The following is an 18,513-nucleotide window of genomic DNA, read 5'->3' as shown; positions in this document are numbered from 1 at the left end:
TCAATCATGAATCATTTTACAAGAAAACCACATACATATGATATATGTATATACACTATATATATTTACAATATTTTTATACAATAAATGCCGAGTTCTCTGACTACATGCCATTAGTGAAAATGCAATAAATATACAATACATAACCGATATATAAGTGTATACTATGTACGGTCTCTTAACCCAAACGACGAATGTCGTCCATCGAGTATCCGCCGCGACGCAATAAAATACATGCAAGTATATAGAAGTAATATCCGCCTGGTATAATGGTGAGTGCTCCAATTACGATCAGCGCCCAGACGCGATCGGTGCGGTCTTGATTAACGTCCGCTAGCCAATCCAAAGTAGCACAACATAAGCATATCTAAATGTAAGAGTTGATTGATTTTCTTCACTCCATAGCAGTTAGGACTATACGAACCGTGCCACCAATAAATAACGTAAGAATGATGCCGATCGTCTTCCACGGAGTCGTTTCCTCCACATTCGGAGCTACCCATTGCTCGTGCACGAACCCATCTGTGACGCTGTGACCTTCCGGCACTTTAGTGTAGTCGCCAATTGTGGCCCCATTGGTGGCATTGAGGCGACGACGAGAGTCCGTTTTTGCGGGCATCATTTTTGGCAAGTAGTTAAACTTGATTTGGTAAAAACTACACCTCTTGTTTGTGTTTGAGCTCACAATAAATTTCAGTGCTGCATGATGCCAGTTAGAATTTTTTCAACTGTTTTTAGTTGTTCTAACAGCTGTTGAACAGCTGATTGCGCCGAGTTGCATTTCAATGCGTGTGATAAGCGCACAAGCTTTCAAATAGATGGCGCCAAAAACTTTGTTAATTTTTCAGTAAATTACTTATGATTTTACCTAATATTGACATGTCTTCTACAATATTAGCACGGAAATGTCTACTATGTAATAAAAATTGAACGTCAAAGCCCCTTTTTACCCATAGATAAACAAGTATACAAAATTGAGAAGACAAATGAGTTGGTTTTATATTTATTATATTTGATCAATTATTGATACACATATAGAAATGTCAATCTTCGCCTCGTTAATTTAACGTTTCGTTGATCCAGCTATTTTTGCTCAGAAAAAAAATGACACCACTGTCGTTAAAGTTGAATTCAGCATACAAATTACAGGCGTCTGTCTTTCGACCTGAAACGTATAGACACTCGTTAAGTAGTGGACATAATATTATATTGCCAATTTCAACATATGGCTTTTATCAGTTCTACTATCAAATTGACATACTATCATAGACATCAAATGTCCCTATCAAAGTGATCATCAGAGGAGTTGTAATACATATTATTAACCAAGTCAACTTACCAGCAATAAATTTTGAAAATACTACGTCACCTTTTGAGGGCAAGACATTATCTACAAAATGAAAAATCACTGTCAGTCAAGCAACTAATTTTCAATGAGATACATGTTAAACTTTATGTTTGGATCAGGGTACTATCATGGACAAAATCATAGACATCAGATGTCCCTATCAAAGTTGTCATCATAACGTTTTCCGTAAATCCAAATAAAGTTGGTTAATAAGCTTACCGGTTTGAATACATAATAATGATTTTCATGAAGATTCACATTAGAAAGTCTTTATCTATAATAAAAAAAATAAATACATAAAACTCTCAGTTAGTAAGGCCAGTAATAATCATGTATGTAAATTTTTTTCTTTATAATTGAATCAGGTCTACTATCATGGACAAAATCATAGACATCAGATGTCCCTATCGAAATTATCATCAGAAAAGATGTAATAATGGTCAATTTAGAAGTCAACTTACCGGCAATAGACTGCCCACAATGATGACTATCCTTGACGGAAAACCATTATCTATAAAAATAATACATTGTCAAGTCAGTAATGCAATTAATTTTCAGATACATATTTGCCTTTTTAGAAAGGTCAGGTCTACTATCATGGACAAAATCATAGACATCAGATGTCCCTATCAAAGTTGTCATCATAAAAGATTCCTGACACTTAAAAAGTCTCGTTATAGACTTACCAATTCCACCTCATTACAGAAGATTCTCCCTCGCATCATTTATCCATTAACGACGAAGATAATTGCCTACAAGGAAAAATACTTTGTCAATAAACCAGGTATATTCATGTACATTTCTATTTATATAAATGTTTCAGGTCTACTATCATGGACAAAATCATAGATATCAGATGTCCCTATCAAAGTTGTCATCATCGGAGTTCTCATAAATCTTAAATAATTTTGATAATAAACTCACCGATTCTGTCTCCTTTGTACTATACTATCATAACCAAGATACTCATCTTCAAATGAAAATTTTTACCTACAAAGAAGAAAAATGTATGTATTAAAGCTAGTAATATTCATGTATGCAGATATTTTTCTTTGTAATTTTATCAGGTCTACTATCATGGACACAATCATAGAAATCAGATGTCCCTATCAAAGTTTTCATCATAAAAGTTGGGTTAAATTGTACCCATGTGAGTTACTTACCCATTTTGCTTTCCTCGATAAAGATATTTTTTAAATAGATAGCCATTATCTAAAAACGATATTATCAACCCATGTTGCAAGTTGAGTGCACTTCAATTTTATTAAATACAGTAGAATTCAATCTTTTTTTCCAAAGCTGATTCGTCCCATCATCGTGTGCGTCTTTGCTTACACGTGGATTCAGTTTCCCTTCTCAAGACTGTTTTATTACTCAGGATGTGACCAGACATTTCAAAAGTAGACGTTTTTAATACCGATGGGATATACAAAAATATTGAGGCCTCCAAGAATCGCTTGTTAAGTAATCTAGACTGCATCAATTAAAAAATTTAAGTTTTTAGAAAATTGTGAGTTCGAAAAACGAGCAACACCATTTTCATCTATAGCAAAAGAAACATACTTTTAGTATTTTTATTCCAAAAGGATGGTCTCACCTCTATCGTTAGAGGAGGAATGTTATTGGCGCACTATCGATGATATTGAAAAATTTTTAAACATCGATTTACCAGTGCATTTTTCTGGCAATTTTTAGCCCCTACGATGATAAGCAAATGAACAACACTCTTTGTTGATTTTGTTGCTATTGACTACAAATTTTGTTTTATTTTTATAAATAGAAATTGCAAATTGAACACTGCATTTGATATAATTTTTATCTAAAGATGCGCAGTTAATGCGTTCAACTGGCCAACAACTTGAATTGCTTACAGATACAGTCTGCTGCGTATGGTCAACATGATTTATGAAGCAACTTCATACTACTTCACACTTCTGATTCAACTTGGAATTTAACAAATCATACATTTTACATACACAATATTCTTATTACTATTGTTTTCTTTTGTGTTCACAGAAGACGTTTGTTTCTTTCACTGCTGTTCATCATCAGCCGTTTGTTCGGCTGTTGTTGTTGTAAGGCAATCTTGTTGCTCCTGCTCTCGTTCCTGCTGCTGTTGCTGTAATTTTAACCTCTTCTTGGCCTGAATGTCGGCAAGCGTTTGTTCGATGGAACGCATGTCCTTTTTATTCTTGCTGGGCACGAAGCCATAGCTTTGGTTAGTTTCCGTTTTGCGTGCCGCTTGCAACGCCGCCGATTCGCCAATGAGGTGAGCATATTTTGCTTTATAATTGGACGTCGGCTTCACCTCGGCGCCTTCTATGCTCGAGCTTTGGGCGGCCGAAGAGCTGCAGCCGGGCTCGGCGGATGAGTTTGCGGTTTGCTTTTCACTTTGCTCCTGAGCCAAGCGTTCTCTTCGTCGCTCGGAGTATTCTTTGGCTATGTCCTTGTTCCAGCCTTCGCCATTGCGTCGTGCTGTCACCTCATCCTCGCTAGGCGGATGCTCTTTCTTGTAAACCACGGAATGACGATCTTCGTCCTCGCGGCCAAAACTCATGGCTATAAATCCGCCGTTCTCGGCAATCTCATGTATGACCGATCGATGCACTTTGTCCAGTGGCTGGAATTCGATGCATGTGCGATCGTCCTTGGCGAAGCGCCCCATGCGCTCCTCGACATACTTGCGAAATCGCAGCAACTCCTCCTTCTGCTTGTTTTGCATGCGCTCCATCATTTCGCGCTGCTTCTTGATGAGCGTCTTTTGTTGTTCATTTGTGGCTGGAGGGGCATCCATTGAGTTCAATATCGAGTCGAGCAAGTCCATTTTGCCAACGAATTAGCAATTGCGCATAAACGCAGCGTAGGAGCAAGAGTTAACACACTATCGTCTATGATGATTACTCGTTAATTTGTTAAATTAAAGCCAACATTTGGGTTTATTTATATATTTTCTATGTACTGTATGTATAAAAAAAGATTATTACCGGTGCATGTGCAATAAAATACTAAATTAGTAAATATATTGGCAGACAAGTTGGTATATTTTGCAAGTTACGAATGAGTTGGCAGCTCTACACGGTCAGGCGGTCACAGATGTTTTTTTTTCAAAAACGGTAAATTGCTAATTTTTTTTGACTGGCGAAAAATGAGTATTGAAATAGAAAGCAAATCAACACAACGTCGCACTCTTGTGCACTGGTTTCGTAAAGGACTGCGCGTACACGATAATCCAGCACTATTGCAAGTTTTCGATGTTGCTCGCGCTGCGCCACATAAGTACAGCGTGCGCCCAATATTCCTATTGGACCCCGGCATACTCGACTGGCTGCAAGTAGGCGCAAATCGCTGGCGATTTCTGCAACAATCACTCTGTGATCTGGACAATCAGCTGCGCGAACTAAATTCGCGTCTATATGTAGTGCGTGGCAAACCTGTGGAGCTCTTTCCTAAACTCTTCGAGCGCTGGAATGTGGAATTATTGACATACGAATCAGATATTGAACCTTACGCCGTGCAACGTGATGCTGCAGTGCAGAAGCTGGCTGCAGTGCATCAGGTGCACGTGGATACACACTGCTCGCATACCATTTACAATCCTGAAGTGGTCATGGCACGCAACCTAGGCAAGGCTCCTAAAACATATCAAAAGTTTTTAGGCATCGTGGAGCAGTTGAAATTGCCCAAAGTACGGGAAAAGCCAGAAAAGTTGCCTGAGGAAGTACAGCCATCAGAGGATGCACTTGAATTGGCAGATGCAAGTGTCTACAACTGTCCAACGTTGGAGCAATTGGTCAAGCGACCAGATGAACTGGGCGACAATAAATTTCCCGGTGGTAAGCTTTGAAATTCAAATGTCAATTCCAATCAATAACTAAAGTATCTTTTACAGGTGAAACGGAGGCACTGCGTCGATTGGACGCCTCGCTCAGAGATGAACAATGGGTGGCCAGCTTTGAGAAGCCCAAAACGTCGCCAAATTCACTTGAGCCCAGCACCACAGTGCTCAGTCCCTACCTGAAATTCGGATGTTTGAGCGCACGATTGCTCTACGAGCGACTCAAAGGAATTCTTGCCCGGCACCCCAAGCACTCGAAGCCGCCAGTTTCTTTGGTGGGCCAATTGCTGTGGCGAGAATTCTATTATACGGCTGCAGCCGCTGAACCCAACTTCGATCGCATGCTGGGCAATACGTATTGCATTCAAATAGCATGGAACGAGCAGCCGGATCATCTGGCGGCATGGACACATGGTCGAACCGGCTATCCATTCATAGATGCCATAATGCGACAACTCCGTCAAGAGGGCTGGATACATCATTTGGCACGCCACGCAGTTGCGTGTTTTCTGACACGCGGCGATTTGTGGATTAGCTGGGAGGAGGGACAACGTGTTTTTGAGCAGCTGCTGCTGGATCAGGACTGGGCACTCAATGCAGGCAATTGGATGTGGCTCTCGGCATCGGCATTCTTTTACCAATACTTTCGTGTCTATAGCCCGGTGGCGTTTGGCAAGAAAACCGATCCAACGGGCGCGTACATCAGGAAATATGTGCCGGAGTTGGCAAAATATCCGGCCAACTGCATCTTTGAACCGTGGAAGGCAACGCTGAGCGCACAGCGGGAGTATGGCTGTGTGCTGGGCAAGGATTATCCGCACCGCATTGTCAACCACGATATTGTGCACAAGGAGAACATAAAACGCATGACTGCTGCCTACAAAGTGAATCGCGAAGTGCGAACTGGCAAACAGGAGCCGGATGAGGAGCTTGATGAACCAACTGGAAAACGTAAGGCTAGCAGCATTAAATCGGGCCGTGCGGCGAAACGAAGACGTTGACAATTGTTGACTAATGATGATCTAGTCTGGAGCTCAGGTAATTTCTCTACATATTGTATTTACATTTGCCTTAACCAAATCCTTTGGCCTCGCCATTAAAGTCCATTATGCAAAGATATTTGTACTTAGTACATATCTTATACTAACGACCTGAGGTAGCTTAAAAAGATTCATGTCAACGGCGTCGCCGCATATTTTAGGCCGCTGTTGACCAGCAAGCAGTGCCAGGACATAAATCACTAGTCCTGTGGATGGCACTCAAGAGTGCTCGACTAGGAAATTGCTGTACCCAGTTTTTTTAAAATTGACACAGTTGCATATTCATGTAGTCAAGTGTATGCTTGTGTATGTGTTCTTAAAAGCCTTCAAAAATTCCCAAAATTTTAACTTAGAACTCGAAAATAAAGATAAATCAGAGATAAGTTTTTATTTGTGATTTATTTGACTCTTGTAAGATTGTTAATTTAAGATTGCAGAATACATTTCATATAAAACCTACAAATCATAAATGAATACAAACTTTGCTTATTCGAGAAATTTCAAATAGCAATTGATTTCCTTTTTAAACTTGTCAATACTTTAAAGTAAACACTTTAGGCTCGAAAATATGAAATAGATTTTAAATAACTTGTTAGTGAAATGTTATATTTAACATTGCAAACACCATGTGATCATATGATATATGACATTATTTGTTTAATTCAACATCATAAAAAAAATTGTTGGTTCTTTGTTGAAATTTCTTTCTTTTACTCGAAGTAGACGCTGAAATTATCATTACTTTGGATGTAGTGTCATTTGCTTGATTCTATATATAATATTATTATACACTTTCGGAATTTCATGAGCTCCGGTCATCTAACATTATATGAACTAAAATTATCAACTTATTTCTTGTGATTCTCATAAAACGAACAATTGAAAAACGATCTTAAAATGTTTAGAAATTTGTGCATGCTTCGCAGAAATATCTTGCTATCGCGAGTTATTTATTCGAGTTATACTTTTCGAGCCAATCTGGTCACAACGGCCAAATACCGTGCAAAGCCAATAAATGAAGTTTCTGTATCCGATATAAATATTCATGAGTTGGCTAAAGGTGACGACGAGTTTACGCGAAATTTTCTAACGACCAAACTTTCGTGTGAAGCGAGTGAATTCTCCTCCCCCCAATGATGCTATCGACCCTGCCACACCTGCTGAAACGGAAACAGAGTCACCAGCAGCAAGTGCTGGGGAGAGTGTGACTATTTTGGATAAGGATGGAATGCCGATTGTACCTATTGAAATCGATGGATGGAAAAATGCCGAATATGACGAAGATGGTCCGACCATACAAAATCCCTCGGGTGCACCGCTTGACATAGGCAACGATATAGAGTACAAAAAGGAACAAATGTTGGAGGTGCCGGATAAGCGAGAGGGGCATTTCGAGTACAAGGGCATAAAGGTTAAGTTGCCCGAATCGGCGGACAAGGATGTGGGCACCTATAGATTCCGACGTGACCCTGAGGATCTGGAGACTGTTGGCGACGATATGCGACTCGTTAAGTTCGACAAAAAAGTAATTGCTAGTTAATATTTCGGTGAATGTGTTTGTGACTGCACTTTGGTTTTAATAAATAAAATTCAACAAAATTAACAATATAAGAATCGTCGTTCAAGTGATCGCTATCGATTACTGAACTAGTTCTTTTATGTTTAACTTCGAGTAAGCTCTCAACAGAGAGTTGGCGAAAGTCCTTCTGAGCTTGTGCAGCTTAAGGCCAACTGCAAAGAAGAAGAAGCAATAATCTGTAGTGTGGCCAGGCTGGGCAAGCGAATGAACCCCATTGAACTTTAGCTTGACTGTGGGAGCTGTTGAGCTTAAGTGAACAAACAATAGAGCGCAAGCGGAAGAGGAAAAGTTAAATAGTTGAAGCCAAACACAATGCAGTCCGCACTCAGTTCCATAAATTGCAAGCAAACAACATCCCGATTGGGGTTGGGAATATGAGGAGCCGAAAGAAGAAGACACGTTGCTACGCAAACCACAAAAGCAAATGTCTAAACAAAAACGAAAACGTAAGCGAGCTAATTACGTTTATTTCCTAACGTTTATTTGCGTGCAAATGTGTGTCGGTGTGTGTTTGCGTATGCGTATGTGTGTGTTTGTGTGCCAAATTATCTGGTAAATTAAGCAATTTCAATTCAACAAACAAGCTCAAGTAAGCAAATGTGACGATATTTCCGATTCCGATGTCGATTCCAAATCTGAATCCTCAATCCTTATTGCTTATGTTGCACACTTTTTATGTGCCCAGCACAATTTACACACACAAAAGAACCTATTTATGTGTGTGTGTGTGTGCACTAGAGGTGGGCACGGGCCGGGCTTTTTTTCGTGGCCCGCGGGCTTACACAGGCCCGGAGCGGGTTCGGGCGGGCCCGGGCCCTAAAATTAAGATTCGTACGGGCTTCGTGCGGGCCCGGGCCTTAGCAAAAAGGCCCGGCCCGTAAAAACCCGAAATAGGCCCGAAAAAAATTTTGATTTGATCGAATTAGAACCGCCATTTGTATACAATATTTTATTTGTTTGCACATACCTAAATTTGGCGGCTTATTGTAAAATTAGCAAATCTGTGAAAAATAAAAATGTCGCGACAAACAATTCAGAACGCTGTAAATAAAAAAAGTGAATGTGTAAAACTTATACAAAATGAAAAGGGCAGGAGTGAAGTGTGGAAGCTTTTCGATTGCGTTAATTGTAATGGCAATAATGTTTTCTTATATGTGTAAATAAGTTTCGTGCCGGGCCGGGCCGGGCTCGGGCCTTGATGAAAAAGTTTCGTGTTCGGCCGGGCGAGGCCTCTCAAAAAAGGGTTTGTTTTCGTGCGTGCCCGGGCCTCAAAATACAGGCCCGCGCCCACCTCTAGTGTGCACCTCGTCAATTCGTTGCTAAGCTGTATGTGTGTTTGTGTGTCATAATGGCCGCTGAGTGCGGAATGTTAACTCAATCCCCAGGGGTCCTTTTTCCGTTTTCGCAGCTATTTGCATAATATTCCTAACGTTACGATTAAATGTTTAGAATGCAATGCGACCACAAACATTCAAGTAAATTGAATACATAGCAAAGTGCAGCATAAGAAATATTAAGACGTTCACGATTAACAGCTATTTATCCCTTTCTCTCCTCACTGTTTAAATATTTTATAGCGACACAGAGTTGCAGCTAACGTCCGCTAGGTGGCGTGAGCATAGCAAACAGACTTCAGTTGCTGTTCACAATTGCAATATTTCTATATTTATTAATTATTCAATTATTCTGTTGCTTCTTTTCGTAAATTTAATAAAAAATTTGATTTGTTTAAAGAGCCAAGTAAGCCAAGTATCCATTATATTTTATTTATTTTTCTTCCTCATATTTCTATTTTGAGGATCTCCTTTAAAGCAATTTAAATTTTTGTGCACCAAAGTCAAGTCAAATGCTTAACGTTTGCTCATAAATACTTTAGTAACCACAAATAATTTTGGCATTTTGACTTGAGAGTGTTGAATTCCATTATTTGCACTTCCATTTGTGTGCGTGTTTGCATTGTAAAATGTATTCAATTCAATTACAATTGAGAAGCCTTGCATTGTCTCTGGAGGTGTTTATTTAAGTTCGCGAATAATAGCCTAAATGTACAAGCATCGAGTGTACACTCTTCAGACGCATACAAAGGCAATCGAGCGCAAATAATAAGCATTGAATATGATATTAAACCAACTTCGATATCAATCCCATACAGAGTGGGAGTTACACTGAGAAAAAAGTTGCTACAAATGTCATTCAATTTAGAATTTATGTTTGGTTCTTGAGGAATCTTTAGGATACTAATAATTTAATATTCAATAAATATATTAATTTTTTTAATTTTCATTAAAATTAATTGAATTTGTTACGAAAAATCTATTCTTATTAAGAAGCAAGAATATTTTCTTTATTATGTAGATTTAATCCGGAAAGGAGTTAATTGTTTCTCGCTCTGTACTCAATTTATGCAATGCGCAGGAAACGCGCCGGCGACAAACAATTATCCTTGATAAAACGTGATTGATTATGTACAACAGTTCCTCTCGTTTTTTTCCCTTTGCAACAGAAGCGAGCCTCGATTCTGTTGGCCCATTTCACGGTTGCCATTGCTCCATCGAAATTTTCAATCAATGCAATAATTAGATGTCCTTCCATGCGCCCAATGGAGCGTGCAAATTTTCAATCAACGTGGCACAGGCAAAGGGAGCAGAAGCTGAAGCTGGAGCTGGAGAATGTCAGGGCGAGTCCTGTAATGTGAAAGTAGTACTAACATTTTTGGGGAGAAAAATCTACTTAACCAAATTGATGACAATGCGATAAGTCAGGCGGCGAGTTAAGCCGCTTAAATGCTTATAAACTGCCAGTCGAACCAGCATACAAAAAATATGATTCCCCATTAAGCCAGGCGCCCCCGATTCCCCAACTGCGCCCCTCGTTTTTTGGCTGGCTATGCGAATGATATGGCATGCATATGCTGGCTGGCAGGATGCCTGACTGTCTGCCTGCCTTTCTTCCTGACTGCGAGCAGCATAAATTGTTGTCATGCCAAGCCACATTAAATTCAGCAACGGCACGTACAACAATTTCAAGCTCTCATCCTTTTGTTGCCCCGCCTCAGTCCCTGGTTCCTGGTTCCTTACCCTTGCGCACTTTTGACCAGGGTTACAGGTAACGCACACACAAAAATGAGTGAGAGCGAGCGAGCGAGAGCGATTGTCATAAATATATCAAACAATCGTTCGTGCCATAAATAAGCAAATGCGTGCACTTTCTTGCCATAATTGGCAATTTGCGTTCTTGCTTCTCGTTAGTTTTCCACTAAGATTCCCTCTCCCTCCACTCTACAGTAGTACTCCTCTTTTACAAGCAGCACTGTGGCCTTTGACTTATGCGCACTGATTACAGCGACAAGCTTATTAGCAGACATCATGTGTCACACATTCCATACTCTTGATACTGTGATACTGGTAGAGAGTCCTTTGGCTGCGATTCGGGCGTGCAAATTGCCGAGGGCAGTCACATAAACTACAACTGTCCAAATAATACTTAATAGAGTGCTCAAATTATGAGCGGAATATCTGGCAAATTGCGTAACTTAAGACCGTTGTCTTAAGACCGTAGTAGACCACCGTAGTCTGACTTTTGCCCGACAGATGGCGCTGCCTTTGCCTGCTGCCGCAATTTTCGTAACTCTAAATTAAATGCAAGGAATTAGCATTTTTTGTGATTGATTTTATAAACGATTTAAAATACTTTGTAGGTAATTGATATAATGAACAGATAATTATTTTTGTCTTTCTTAAAATATATAAACTTTAACTTTATTACTTTACTTTAACAATATTATAAATTACCAATTTTCATTATCTTAACCATTCTATATTATAGGTAAAGGGAGTCCTAAGACTAGATAAGCATATTGGAAAGAATTGTTAGGATTCAATCATTATGAGTTTACATTGAATGTATGCTATTCTTCAGTTTTGTTGTTATATACATATTTATGTATATAAACTAATGTATAAAAACTAATTGTTACTGAAATTGTATGTAAAATTATTTGTATAACTTTCAAAATGTCGTTGAAAGCAAAATAATTACGATATTATAAATAAAAATTCAAAAATGATTATGCTGAATTTAATTGTCTTTTATTATGTTAATAAAAATTTGTACATTTTTATTGGGAGAAGAATATTTTAAAATAAATAATGAACAAAAAATATATTAGACGTTTATTTGATCTCTTAAAATCATGAAAATATCCAATGCAAATGGTAAGTAAATTAAGTATTTAATTGTAATCAATAGATTCATACCACCCATGATTATGATCTAAAAATGCCAAAAAATACGAAATTATCGAGTGAAATACCAGGCGAACATTTCAGCTTTCTGGGTAGGATGAAATAAGAAATAGTAATAGTAGGTAGTTATTGACGTAGTTTTTGTTGTTGGCGAAGTAAATGGCGCTACGAACAGCTGAAAAGTGCGAAATCATCGAGTGAAATATTAGGCGAACAGAAATCAACAACAGCATTACAGAAGGTTACTGCGCCACGTGCAAGCAGAATGAATGAAAAGGAGACGTCTCGTTGAATTTCTGGGTAGAATGAAATGAGAAATAGTGGTAGTAGTAGTTGTTGTTGCTGTAGTTTTTGTACTTGGCCAATTGAGGGCATCCCTCATAACCGAAAAGTGAAATGACAGCAGGTCGAATACCAGGCGAACAGAAATCAGTAGCAAGCAGCAGTAGCAGCTTTCTTGTGGAACTAAAGAATATTGTCTTCCGCTCTTAGAATCCATATTAAGCTCTGAGAGAATAACTGTATTCTCAGCTGCTTTTCCCCTGTATGTTCGGCTAATCCACCTGCTACTTTATTATGTTAGCCTGGTATTTTAGCCGATCTCGTCGACTTTTTGTTGAGGACGGCATTTGTTGTTGTAGAAGTGCTAGTATTAGTAATTGTTGTCGTTGGAGAATTGAAGGCGGCGGAACAGCGGAAAAGTGAAATAGTAGACGAGCAAAAATTATCAGAAAGCAGCAACACAAAAAGCCACCTGAGCGATCCACAGAGCAGTGAGATGCACTTTGAGTGGATTACAGCAGCTACTAGCTACTCTTGTATGTTCGCCTGGTATTTGAGATAATCCACATGGCTTGTGCAATGCAATCATGCAGAAGACTGCTGCTCTTCGTATGCTGAGCTCTGACCAGCTGATCGGGCATTGCCTTGAGTAAGGGAGTAACCAATTGTTAGTTTGATTCTGCTTGCCTGTTTTCTCTCAGCAGTTACTCTAGACAGGGTGAGGGCTGGAAGGGATAGCAAATGGCGAGGGGGTGGTCGGGGACCAGTTACAGATGGTGTCAAGTATTCCATGATTGCTAGGATGAGTTTGCATTTTTTCATATACTCGACGCCAGTTGCCCTCCCTATAGAGGTTTTTTGACACAGTTTCTTAAATGCGCCCATTTTTCCTAAGAAATTTTCAAAGTCAAATATATATTGTCAATTTACCAGTGGCCTAATTTAATGCCTGCTAACGGGATTAAGGGATATAATCGATGTAATATATTAAACATATGGTATATAGTCTGTCTATCTGCATAACTACATTTATAGACATCAGTCTATAAGAATAAAATTTATAAGAGCTGTGTCAAATATCAGCGTGTGTTTTATAAATGTATGCAAGGCAGCTTCTACCCCCTTATATAATATTATATATTATATACATAATTACATACATTGACGAATAAATTTAAATATATTTATTTATTTATTATAATGCAATGAATAAGAGTGGAAAACTTTGGTAAAGCTTCTTAATGTGAAGTTAGCTAAATCAAACATATTTTGTGTTTATAATAAACACAATTTGCTGATCACCTATTGATCACATATTATTGAAGAAAATTCTATTGCAAATGGTAAGTCAAGTAAGTACATATATAATTTATCTATACAAAACCTTTATTTCATATAACATATCGCGGATACTTATAATGGTACTTACGTATTCCAGAACCTATTTGTGACCGTTTTTCCAGAACAACAAGCAGAATATCATACAATTCTCCTGGGATCTGAGGTAGCTTCTGTTAGCTTTAGTCTATGTGTGAAAACAAATCCAACTACAGCTCCAACTTGCACTACAACAACAACAAGTTGGCCTACACCTGCTATCCACAATCTAGTATCCACTATCCAGCTACATATTTTGACGCAGAAGTATTCATTTGGTCTGGTTAACCTTGCCCCATCCTCGGGTGCTCAGCTCTCCGCTCTCCGCTCTCAGCTCTCGTGCTCATTCCATCACGATGTTGTTGCAAATGAAGTACTAAATCCGCAAGTGTCAAGCGCAGGAAGGAAACAGGAACAAACTGTGTTCAAAAGGACGACGAGCAGCAGACGAGGCAGCAGCTTTCATGCGAGAGTCCTTCTCTTGTTTTTCTCTTTTTTTTTTGTGTGTTCTGTTGTTGTTGTTGGCATACTATAAACCATTTTTTGTGCGCTTAATTTTTGTTTTAGCTTTGTTTTGTTTTGTTTTGTTTCGTTTTGTTTAGATTGTGGCCACATTTGTTGCGGACGTGAATGCGCCTAACCCATTTGCATTTGCTGCTTTGCTGCTTTTCTGCCTTACTGTTTTGCTTTTGGCTGTTGCATTTGCATAACTAAAACGGAGCGCGTCGTTTTGGCAATGCTTCCATTTAACCCACTGAGCTCGTTTCCAGTCGCCGCCGCAAACAAAAGCCACGACACGTCAACACACCGACGTTTGCACACACACGTAATAATGGAAGGATACGAGGATAACAAGGATACGCATTCGCATTCGCATTCCCACTCACATGCAGCAACAGCAGCAACAACAGCAACAACAATAAAGGATGTGCGAATGTGCAGCCAGTTTACACCTGGCTTTTTTTTCGCTGCCTCTTCTATGCTTCTTCTTCTCTTTCCCACCCCCACTCACTGGTCCTTGGTCCTGCTGCTTGTTGGCTCAACAAACGAAATATTTGTTTGCGGAAATCATCAGCATCATCGTCATATCCGCCATGAGTTTAGTTTGCTGCCAAACAAGCCACCATAATGGCCATGTCCTGCTCCTAATCCATACGCAGTTCTCCAGCAGCTAAGCACTCGCATCTTACTTCAACTTGTATCAAGCTGAAGCTAATTTTATTGCTCACTTGCTAAATGTGTCTCTTAATAATGATTATATACTTTTTGCCATTTTAATTTCATTCACTTCAATCTTCAACAATTAAATTAACTTCTTGCAATACAATTTTCAACACAAAGAAGATTTTATTTTAAAATAAAACTGTATATTTAAACAACCAGAGAATAGCACAAGTTAAAATTTGAAATGTATACAATTTATTAAGCACTCATAATATATTACAATACAATATTACAATATATATAATTGCTTTCGTTTATTTATTGAAAAAGGTTAGATCTAATTAATATTAACACTATTACTAAAGCACTGTCTGAAAAGGTCTTAAGCTTGGGCTTATTCGCTTCAGCATTCCTATTATATTCTATGTTGTGTTGTATTGTCTTGTATTTTTCAATTGAGTTTGCAATGATATTTATAGAAACATGTATTTAATTATTCAAATTGTAGCTTGGTTTATTTAGGTATTTGGAAGCATCACAATTAACCAAAATAATCTATCTTAAAGTGTATCTCAACAGAATACTCACAGGACGGAGACACTTCGTAGTAAAGGGGCCACAACTAAAACTGAAAACGATCAACCTCCATTGGTAACTACATAACTATAAGGTGCTACCTACTCTTGAAATTCGATCAGCAACCTAAGTCAGCTTAAGACAAACGCTTCAGTCCTTTCATCTTAGTAATGGAATAAAACGAATACAAAAGTGAAAGTACATATGTACATCTATAAGTACTTAGAAGAAATGACCAAATAAAACAGTGAAAGTACATGCATACATATACAAATACTTACGAAAACCAAGCAGTGTGAATAAGGTCCATTACCATCCTTACTATACTTATAAGAAAATAAAGGACAACATTTGAAAGAAACAACGTAGTATGTGCATATATCGTGGGTACACTGTACCAAATATTGAAAACAATTAAACAGCAACATTTTGTTGCAATATGCAAACAAGAATGTTGAACTGAAAACGACACCAGCAACGAGTGCTGAATAAGCATTAGGCCGGATGTCGTTACATAGACGGTAATCGCTGAATATTTGAGCGGCCGCTATGAGATGATTGCGAAACCGTAAGTCTCACATTCGAAGAAGCTTTTATAATACTAAAATTGTTATTGAAATTATCTTTGAAACACACAGATCGCTTCGTTTCATTAAAAAACAGACCAAACTTCAATTCTTAATCGTATTTTACTCTATCATTATTGAAAAATAATTTCAAAAGTACTGACGTGCTGGTGTCTCTTAATCATTATTTGGCAAACCTTACATGGAACATATTACAATGTATGAGGATGTTGAATTCAAGTTGAACATTTGAATCTCAATTAATACCTGAATGCATGACAACATAATTAGAAATCTGTTGAAAATATTCAAAAAATTGAAAAACCACATGGTTTCCAATTGAAAATTGAAAAATATTAGACAAATCAAATAATCTTATACCATCGAGGTTCATCGAGGCATAGAAGAAACTATACTTAAGCAGGCAGAATCACTTTCCATCACCGTAAAGGGTGACATCGAAAATATTAAATAATTAGGAACTTGAAGTATAAATGTAAACAAAAAAGGCAAATATATTATTCCCCGGAAATAAAAAAATTAATTATCCCAGGATTTTCTAAACAAACAACCTTTAAACGGAGCGAACCTTAAGAGATTCACATAACATAAGTAAGAAAACAATTTTAATCTTAACAAACACTTGTAAAACATATCAGCAAATTATTCGTCCTAATCATTCGATTACAGGAACTATAAAACGGAAAACATAAGAAGAATAAACCTCTTTATATTGTACCAGTACAATAAAAGAAAAAGGGACCAAATTTTAATTTTTGGAAAGCAGGACTCAGAAAATAAAAACATAGATTCGCAATACAGTTCAGAGAACTTTTAGAAAGACGTAGAAATAAAAAATAAAATATACATATTATAGGTTTCAAAACATAAACAAATTCGTTTAAAACCAACTAGCAAAATTAGAAAAGTGAAGAAAAGAAAAGACGAACATAGATTTAGAATTGACGCAAAAGATAGTCAAGAATGCGCTAAATTACATAAATAATAATGCAGAAAGAATATTATTAGCTAGGTTCAATTTAAAATAAGAAAACTAGAAATATTTATCTTACTTATTGCAGCAAAATTTGAATCTGAAAATAAGATTTTTCTAAGATGAAATTCATGTTTGAATATTCTTTTTAAGATTAAAAGAATTTCTCTTTCTAGAATTTTATTCGCATCTTTAGAATGTTTTTTTCCCATACTTATTTTTACGCTTTTTGACCCTATTTCAAATTGCCACCAAAACTACGTATCTTCATCTTTGTGCTTTCCACCAATTTGTCCTCTTCATATTTCCGCCTTATTCTCTTTCTTTCTATCTCTTTGGCAACTTTATGTCGTGACTGCCATAATCCGCGGTATTTTTCTGCTGCTTAAATTGATTTCGCAATGTGAAATATTAGAAAAGTCGCTTGGCGAATTGTTTTTGTTGTCCATCATTGGGATTCCCCACGTTTCCTTTTTGGCCGAGTGCTCAACAGGATTTCCCCCATAACATTTCGACGAGACGAACAGAAAAGTGTGGCACGATTGTCGATGTCGCCAGCCATGTCGCTGGCATTGAGTCGTGACCAAGTTGCAGTTTGTTGTGGCACGTAGCACGTGCAACGAAAGTTGCCATTGCTGTTGCCGTTTCCCAAGTCCGCCCACTTTGCACACACACTTTGTCGTTGTCGTCGTCGGACTCAGAGTCAGAGTCGACGACGTCTTCAATCCCTTGGCCTAATATTGCATTCCCTATTCGCAATCCCAATCTTCGTCCTACTCCAATGCTGCCTGCCATTTGCGTGGGCAGCTGATTTATGACACTCAAATGAACTTCGACGCCAATGGAATAAATTTCATGTGACTCTAGCATAGAGTTCTTGATTTGTTTTGCATTATCATACCCTCTTCTAGTCGAAGATGCGAGCGAAAAAATCGGAGTACTGTAAAGTTAAGCAAAGACGAAGACATAAAATAGACAACAACTGTCTTTTATTTAATAAATAGATACAGGATATTGCACAGTCGATACCATCGCTTGTTGTTCATTCAACTTTTAAAAGCCAAACAAAAATTGATGAAGAAATGCCGAAATATTTGAACAATTCAAAAAGTGAAGTTGCTTTAGTAACTTTGACTTCGGTTGAAATTGCATTCATTTTTTAAGCAATACAAATATTTACTTGACTTTTTTGTTGCTATTCGATTGTAATACAATTCATTAATTAGAAAGTAGATTATTAATTATTTCAATAAAATTATTTTAAATTCACTAAGCGTAGTGTTTGTTATTACATAAATCCATTTACGTTTAATATGCGAACAAAAATATTAAATTTTGTTGATTTTACAGCAAGCAATTGTAAATTCAGAGCTAATAATCGTATTCGTTTTTGAATATTTAAAGACAGCTTTAAATACATTACTTACTGTAAATGGCCTTAACAGTCGCCGCAATAGTTAACAGTTGTAAATGGTAGGGGAAAAGCAAGGCGAGGACATTTTTAGTAC

General features: G+C 37.8%; 4 protein-coding genes and 5 non-coding genes across 9 annotated transcripts; 2 read left to right on the top strand and 7 right to left on the bottom strand.

Moving 5' to 3' along the window:
• Positions 1-43: 43 nt before the first annotated feature.
• LOC133835213 (uncharacterized) lies at positions 44-753 on the bottom strand. The gene is made up of 2 exons (XM_062265134.1): positions 425-753; positions 44-367 (listed from the first exon to the last, which is right to left on the bottom strand). Exons 1-2 carry the CDS (start codon positions 620-622, stop codon positions 179-181), a joined length of 387 nt encoding a protein of 128 aa, XP_062121118.1. The 5' UTR covers positions 623-753; the 3' UTR covers positions 44-178.
• A 478-nt stretch (positions 754-1,231) lies between these two features.
• On the bottom strand, positions 1,232-1,307 carry LOC133835414 (small nucleolar RNA Me28S-Cm2645). Its single transcript, XR_009893570.1, has one exon. It is a non-coding gene; the product is annotated as a small nucleolar RNA Me28S-Cm2645 (small nucleolar RNA).
• A 398-nt stretch (positions 1,308-1,705) lies between these two features.
• On the bottom strand, positions 1,706-1,777 carry LOC133835412 (small nucleolar RNA Me28S-Cm2645). Its single transcript, XR_009893568.1, has one exon. It is a non-coding gene; the product is annotated as a small nucleolar RNA Me28S-Cm2645 (small nucleolar RNA).
• A 150-nt stretch (positions 1,778-1,927) lies between these two features.
• On the bottom strand, positions 1,928-1,999 carry LOC133835411 (small nucleolar RNA Me28S-Cm2645). The gene has a single exon (XR_009893567.1). It is a non-coding gene; the product is annotated as a small nucleolar RNA Me28S-Cm2645 (small nucleolar RNA).
• A 162-nt stretch (positions 2,000-2,161) lies between these two features.
• LOC133835413 (small nucleolar RNA Me28S-Cm2645) lies at positions 2,162-2,235 on the bottom strand. The gene has a single exon (XR_009893569.1). It is a non-coding gene; the product is annotated as a small nucleolar RNA Me28S-Cm2645 (small nucleolar RNA).
• Positions 2,236-2,405: 170 nt separating this feature from the next.
• Positions 2,406-2,479, bottom strand: LOC133835409 (small nucleolar RNA Me28S-Cm2645). The gene has a single exon (XR_009893566.1). It is a non-coding gene; the product is annotated as a small nucleolar RNA Me28S-Cm2645 (small nucleolar RNA).
• A 667-nt stretch (positions 2,480-3,146) lies between these two features.
• Positions 3,147-4,325, bottom strand: LOC133835212 (sperm-associated antigen 7). Its single transcript, XM_062265133.1, has one exon. It carries the CDS (start codon positions 4,170-4,172, stop codon positions 3,381-3,383), a length of 792 nt encoding a protein of 263 aa, XP_062121117.1. The 5' UTR covers positions 4,173-4,325; the 3' UTR covers positions 3,147-3,380.
• A 24-nt stretch (positions 4,326-4,349) lies between these two features.
• LOC133835211 (cryptochrome-2) lies at positions 4,350-11,740 on the top strand. Its single transcript, XM_062265132.1, has 3 exons — positions 4,350-5,181; positions 5,238-6,221; positions 11,628-11,740. The coding sequence occupies exons 1-2, from the start codon at positions 4,494-4,496 to the stop codon at positions 6,182-6,184; spliced, it is 1,635 nt and encodes a 544-aa protein (XP_062121116.1). The 5' UTR covers positions 4,350-4,493; the 3' UTR covers positions 6,185-6,221; positions 11,628-11,740.
• LOC133835214 (uncharacterized) lies at positions 7,174-7,837 on the top strand. Its single transcript, XM_062265135.1, has one exon. The coding sequence runs from the start codon at positions 7,452-7,454 to the stop codon at positions 7,761-7,763; it is 312 nt and encodes a 103-aa protein (XP_062121119.1). The 5' UTR covers positions 7,174-7,451; the 3' UTR covers positions 7,764-7,837.
• Positions 11,741-18,513: the final 6,773 nt, after the last annotated feature.

This window comes from Drosophila sulfurigaster, chromosome 2L, assembly GCF_023558435.1.
Source record: "Drosophila sulfurigaster albostrigata strain 15112-1811.04 chromosome 2L, ASM2355843v2, whole genome shotgun sequence".
NCBI lineage: Eukaryota > Metazoa > Arthropoda > Insecta > Diptera > Drosophilidae > Drosophila > Drosophila sulfurigaster.
Note: the sequence above shows the minus strand (reverse complement) of the source record. Positions and strands in the feature narration are given on the sequence as shown.

Coding starts and splice junctions, on each gene's coding strand:
- LOC133835214 (XM_062265135.1), top strand. CDS start 7,452: ATGCCGATTGTACCTATTGAAATCGATGGATGGAAAAATGCCGAATAT.
- LOC133835213 (XM_062265134.1), bottom strand. CDS start 622: ATGATGCCCGCAAAAACGGACTCTCGTCGTCGCCTCAATGCCACCAAT. Junction 368..424: donor CGTTATTTATTGGTGGCACG/GTTCGTATAGTC, acceptor TCTTACATTTAG/ATATGCTTATGTTGTGCTAC.
- LOC133835211 (XM_062265132.1), top strand. CDS start 4,494: ATGAGTATTGAAATAGAAAGCAAATCAACACAACGTCGCACTCTTGTG. Junction 5,182..5,237: donor CGACAATAAATTTCCCGGTG/GTAAGCTTTGAA, acceptor TATCTTTTACAG/GTGAAACGGAGGCACTGCGT.
- LOC133835212 (XM_062265133.1), bottom strand. CDS start 4,172: ATGGACTTGCTCGACTCGATATTGAACTCAATGGATGCCCCTCCAGCC.